At 49.5% G+C, this 6,356-nt stretch overlaps 1 protein-coding gene across 1 annotated transcript; it reads left to right on the forward strand.

Moving 5' to 3' along the window:
• Positions 1 to 2,207: 2,207 nt before the first annotated feature.
• On the forward strand, positions 2,208 to 4,609 carry TLNRD1 (talin rod domain containing 1). The gene has a single exon (XM_057365862.1). The coding sequence runs from the start codon at positions 2,773 to 2,775 to the stop codon at positions 3,838 to 3,840; it is 1,068 nt and encodes a 355-aa protein (XP_057221845.1). The 5' UTR covers positions 2,208 to 2,772; the 3' UTR covers positions 3,841 to 4,609.
• Positions 4,610 to 6,356: the final 1,747 nt, after the last annotated feature.

Below are 6,356 nucleotides of genomic sequence, written 5' to 3' on the forward strand. Positions count from 1 at the left end.
TGGTTTAAAGGAGCAAAATAATGGTATTATTTAGCGGCAGCGTAAGCTACAGCAGAATCTGTAACAAATGTAAGATGTGGTTTCAACATGGTCTTTGATTAATCGGGATTATTTTTATGGAGACTCTMTGCAACAGGACAGAATCTGATGTATGCCTCAGGCTTACTGAGCATAGCATCCCGCTTTTGACAAGAATCATCGAAAAAAGTTCTCGGTGTGCTGCAGMGTGGAAACAGATCAGAGAAAGTCTTCGCAGGGCTTTCAGTACACAGCAGTRTCAGTAGGTTTGCATTTTCCCTGCTAAAGTCTAACAAACAGAAACCAGCGTTGAAAAACAGCGACAGGAACGGGAGAGCAGCGGGACAAATTCATCTTCATTGGTCTAAAATCTGGGTCAAGGCCAGTGCTGAGGGCACTATTTCAGTGTAAATAAAGCTGCAGCAATACCCCATCCCGTTTCCAGCTGCAGGCTGGGTACCTGGAGCCCCGCGGTGACTCGGGCTCCATCACCCGGTGCCGGGCACACAGGAACGGGTTCTGCCACCCCACCGGGACAGCCGGGCACGGATCCGAGCGGATCGCCGCACTCACCTGGCGGAATGCCCGGGSCAGGGCAGGGCAGGGCAGGGCAGGGCCGGGCGGGGAGCGGCACCCGGGCTGTGTGTGCCCGGCGCTGGGCGGGGGCGGCTCCTCGCTCTCGGTACCGACCGCTCCGTGCGCCGCCTCTCGCCTTCCTCCCGCCGGCCTCACCCTCCGGCACCCGCGATGTTCGTTTATCGGCAGAGCCCCCCGGAGCCCGGCGCGGCACGGACGGGGCAGGGAASGGGCAGGGAAGGGGCAGSGAAGGGGCAGCGGCCGCGGCGGGCGGGCGGTGCCGGCGCTGCTGCCCCCTCCGCCTGGGAGGAGCGAGCGGCGGCGGGCGCGGAGCGGCGGCGGGGGGAGGGCAGGATTTAAACGAAGGGCGGTGACACCGCACAAAAGATTTCGATAGGCTCAAGTGAGGTTACAGCAAAGGCAGCGGGGCGGGGGAGCTCCCCCAGAGCCGTGCAGCGTCTGGCTGGCAGCGCCGTCGCAGCCGCCGCTTCCCAGTAGTTTGTCTGAAAGCCTGAGAAAGGGAATTTAAACGAAGATTTCCTCCCCCTCTTTTTTTTTTTTTTTTCAAATTTTTCTTTTTTTTTTTTTTTTTTTTTTTTTTTTCCCCTTTTAGGAAGCTCAGCCTTCCCCTGATATCCATCAATGTCAATCGTACTTTAATGCTAAGAGGAAATAATAACAAAGAAATATGATTGTAGGCTGAGCCAGGATAAAAAAGAAAATCCACAAAGTTTTCAAATGTTGCCCTCAAGCTAAGGATATTTTTATACTAAATCTCTTCAAGTTTACATTAGGTCACAGTCCTAGGCCCCATAAATTATAAATATGGGATGCTTTGTGTTCTCTCACCTTCGGAAAGGGTGTTCTTTGATGTTAAAGCAACAGTGAAGTACAGAGAAGAAACACCAAAGGCTTACCCTCCCAAACAACTATCAACCCAAAATATGGTTTCCTTCCATGGATGATTTTCTTCAGAATAAAATGCCGTAAACTCCTTAAAATTCAGAATTATTGGCATAATTCAAACAAACCCAGCTAAAATTCTTATTAGAAAAAATGGTATATTTAAAAAAATACATGGGGAAAATGCTGTCAATAAAGAATAGAAATGAAAATGTGGTTTTTTTTAAGAGCATGTTTACATATATATACACACACATTATATACACAGGAATGTGAATACCACTTTGTTCTTCTGTGACAGGAGAAGATATGGTATTAAGATACTCAGTTTGTTCTAAGACCACTTTGCCTACTAAACACATATAATTTAGGATCAGAATCCAAAATCTTATTCTTTATCTTTCTTCCTGGACAAGACTTTAGCAAGAAAATTAAAAAAACCCTTCAAACCCAGTGTTTTGGACACTACTCATGGCACACATTTGGTTACTTCTATAAAATCTAAGCATTAAGAAAGTGCTAACAGGGCCACTCCACACCCTWAGGAAGATGCTAATATGAACCATGYTTCTGCAATGCATCCACTCCCTGCTTTCTGGTTTACAATTGAGACATCAAATCCAGTCCTGCTCCTGCTGAGAACAATGGCCAATTTGCAACATTTCTATGAAATCTGGGTTTGGTGCTCATATTTGTTCCGATGNGGCACATGGTGCGCAGCCGCCGCCCCTCCGGCCCCTGCGAGCTGCGCCCGGCGGGCGCTCCCCGACCGGAGGCGCCGGGGGCGCGGTAGCAACTTGGAGGGCTGCGCCCCTGCCCCAACTCGGCGCGGCGGCCGCGCGTCCCTGAGGTATTGCGGCTGCTAAAGGGAACTTCGCGCGGGATCCCGCAGCCGGGAAGCCGGACGAGGCGGTGGAAGGGAAGGGAGCCAGCGTACGAAAAGGAAAGGAAAAAAGGAAAAAAAAGAAATAACGTATTTTTAGCTAAAGGATGCCGGAGCGGGGCCCGGGGGCGCCCGGCGAGCGCCGCCCCGCCGCGGGAGCGCCGTAGGAGCGGAGGCTGGCGCCGGAGCGGGGCGGGCGCCCCGGCCGAGCTCGCTCCCCGCAGCAGCGGCAGCCCCGGCGCCCAGAGCCTTTTCTTGCCTCCCGGCGATTAATGGAATGATGTTGCGGAAAAGGCAGAGCGATCCTGCCGGGCTCAGTCGGGACTGCTCGGGCGGCGGCGGAGGCGGCGGCAGCGGGGTAGCGAGCGGCATGCGAGTGCCCCCCCGGCGCTATGGCTAGCGGCGGCTCCGGCAAGTCCAGCAGCGAGCTCTCCGGCGGCGGCATCCCCAGCAGCAGCTCCCTGCAGAGGAAGAAGCTCATCTCTATCTGCGACCACTGCAAGATCAAGATGCAACTGGTGGCCGATCTGCTTCTGCTGTCGAGCGAGACCAGGCCGGTGAACACCGAGAGTCTGTCTGTCTTCGGTGAGTCCTTTGAGAAGTGCAGGGACACGATCATTGCCAGGACCAAAGGACTCTCCATCCTGACCCATGACGTCCAGAGCCAGCTCAACATGGGACGCTTCGGGGAGGTGGGGGAAAGCCTGATGGAGATGGGGGAGCTGGTGGTGTCCCTGACCGAGTGCTCTGCCCACGCTGCCTACCTGGCTGCAGTGGAGACTCCGGGGGCGCAGCCTGCCATGCCTGGCTTGGTGGATCGCTACAAGGTGACCCGATGTAGGCATGAGGTGGAGCACGGCTGCGGGGTCTTGAAGACCACCCCTTTGGCAGATATGAGCCCTCAGCTCCTGCTGGAGGTTTCTCAGAACATGTCCAAGAACTTGAAATTCCTGACAGACGCCTGYGTGCTGGCCAGTGAGAAATCCAAGGATAAATTTGCTAAGGAGCAGTTCAAACTCAGTGTCAAATGTATGAGCACCAGCGCCTCTGCCCTCTTGGCCTGYGTCAAGGAGGTCAAGACCTCACCCAGCGAGCTGACCAGGAACCGGTGCGTCTTGTTCAGTGGACCTTTGGTGCAGTCTGTCTATGCTCTGGTGGGCTTTGCCACTGAGCCCCAGTTTTTGGGTAAAGCTGCCACCATCAATCCAGAGGGCAAAGCTGTGCAAACTGCCATCCTAGGAGGAGCCATGAGTGTGGTATCTGCTTGTGTGCTCCTGACCCAATGCCTCAGGGATATAGCCCAACACCCCGAAAGTAGCACCAAAATGAGCGATTACAGGGAAAGGTTGAGGAACTCGGCTTGCGCCGTCTCCGATGGTTGCAACCTGCTATCTCAGGCACTAAGAGAAAGATCTTCACCCAGGACTTTACCGCCAGTGAACTCCAATTCTGTGAATTAACCCCCACATCTTCTGTTCACATCCTAGTCATTGCTAAAGGAAAATAATATCCCACCTCCTCACCCCCTTTTTGTATACCAAAGAATTTGCTTGGATGAGCCCAATCCTTTGATTTCATGTGGTGGAGAAGCAGAACGTATTCAAACTATATGTACTAATAAAGGTAGCCAGTTTTGGCTTCTTTTTAYTTTAAAGTTAAGCAAGTATCTGCAGATAAATTTTTCCTTTATTCAACAAGGTCTTCACACAAATGGTAAAACTGTTTCAAAGTTTTTTATATTTGGGGAGGTGGGGGTATCTTAGAAAAAGGAGAAAAAAAAAAGAGCTTTAATCGCGCTGGGTGCGGTTTTTAAAGTTTGTCTTGTCTTGTCTTCCGAAATTTCCCTTCTAAATTTTGCTGTTCGGTTGTGCAGGAAAAAGGTTACCTCAGTTCTTACTCATTAAAAAAAAAAAATGAAAAAACCCAACAACACATAGATGATGGATGTAGCTACTATTTTGTTTGTTTTTGTTTTGTATGACTTTTTTTATTTTGCATCAAGTGTTAGGTTAGAAGTGCATTTGGTGTGTAGGAGTGGAAGGACTGGAGGTTGTGATTATGTTTTCCATGTGTTGATTTCCAAACTGGGGGAAAAGCTACTGTGAGTGTTTAAACAAACAAACAAAATTACACTATAACAAAAGTGATTTTTAATTTTTTTCCAATGTCAGTTTTTATCTTGCATGTACTGGAGTATTTATTTCATCTATTAAAATGTTATGTTTCTCAGACGCCTTTCTGTGAATCTCTCAATCCTTGAATAATTGAACAACTAGGCCTGTTTGTATTCTATGTCATTTCCYCCAGGGAATGGGTGGTACAAATGTAACTTGTAGACAGCAGCATACAGGCTTCAATTCAGTTCTTTTTATTTTCATACTGTCCCTCTCCAGTAGCACCCCTCCTCCTCAGGAGGACAGCTGGGCAGTGCAGCACACACTGGGATTGCTGTGCACTGGGACTGTTTGGCATTGGGATTGCCCTGCCAGAACTCTGCTGGTGGCTGCAGCAGGGCACAGCCTGCCTTTGTTTTATCAGCATTCTGTGTTACCTTTTGAGAAGGTCTTGTATTTTAATTCTTGCAGATGTTGTGGGTCATCCGTGTGTTGAATTCATGAGTTTGAGTATTATTTCTTGAAAAACTTTGCTCGTTAGCCYGGCGTGTTCCATGCGTCTGTTTGGGATTGTGAAGGTTTGCCAGAGTGGGTGCTTTATTTCCTCAGAGGTTTGTGTTGGAGCTCCYCAGTAGAGATTTCTGTCAAAGCAGTTGGAGTTTGATGTTGCACATTACAGAATGGCTAACCTGAGGCACAGCCGACCTCCAGTTGAATTCCTTGGGAATTGTGAGTGGAGCTCAGTGCATACTGCAGTAGTTCCCATAGCTGCAGTGGTGAATTTTGTCAGTCTGGTCTGGATCTGTGAGATCTGTTACCTTCTATATGTGCTGTTTAAGGTAAATACAAGAGCAAGTCTTCTGCCAAGGAGGTTTTGTTTGACTGCCCTGCTCACTGCATCATTGTGGGTTTTTTTATAGGTTTGCAGGTTGAACAATGTTGAAAGCTATTGGAGGAAGCTGTTGAAAATGCTGTTACCATGGCTTAAGTCTTGACAAATACAGTCCTATTTATTTTGAGGAAGGAAACCTTCGGATTTTGGGTATGGAATGGACCTGGGGTAYTGAATGGTCTTTGTTTTATAACATTATTACTTCTATTGCATATGATGATTTTACTAAAGTGGAGTGAAACGTTACTGGGTAGTGAACAAAATACATCTGTTGGAGGAGATAAAAGCTATGTCCGTATCATCAGGGTTAGAAAAAAAAAATTCCTTAAGTACAGTGGATCTCTGTGTTAGGCTTTTTTTCTATTTCAATGGAACTTTTGTGTCTGCAGTGAATCYTTTGCCATGAGGAGCCCAGGTTCTCCTGCAGGGTGTGATTGTGTCACCGCRCTGTCCCCAGTGCAGTGYGTGCTGCAGGGTCATGGCTGCCACATCTCTGCACTGAAGAGCAGAGGTTCTCTCACTGTTTTGTCATGGATAAATAGGTGCTCACAGTATTCTATTGTGCCTGTGGTACCTCCACAGGTATCTGCTGTGCAGCTCTCAGGTGTGCAGAGGTCCTTTCACTGTTTTTTCATGGATAAATAGGTGCACACGGTGTTGTCTGCGTGTGGTGCCTCCACAGGTATCTCCTCAGCAGCTCTCACGTGTGCTACACAAACATTTTCCCATCTGGATGGCAGCTGGAGCAGTCCGGAGGGACTCACCCGAGGCCAAGGCCATCTCCAGGGAGTGGCTCTGTGCTGGTTGAGGTCTCTGCTCAGCCATCCTTTGGATCTCCTGCCCTGGTGGGTGTCTCCGTGGGAGCTGAGATAGCGACCGTTCCTCCTSTTGATGCGGGAAGGAGGAAAAGGGGCTGTAGGAAGCCCGGCTTTCAGGATGTGCTATCTGCTGGCCACAGGAGGTGAGAGCC

The sequence above is a fragment of the Malurus melanocephalus genome, unplaced genomic scaffold, assembly GCF_030028575.1.
Source record: "Malurus melanocephalus ecotype Western Australia unplaced genomic scaffold, MMel_1.1 scaffold_58, whole genome shotgun sequence".
In the NCBI taxonomy this organism is placed as follows: domain Eukaryota; kingdom Metazoa; phylum Chordata; class Aves; order Passeriformes; family Maluridae; genus Malurus; species Malurus melanocephalus.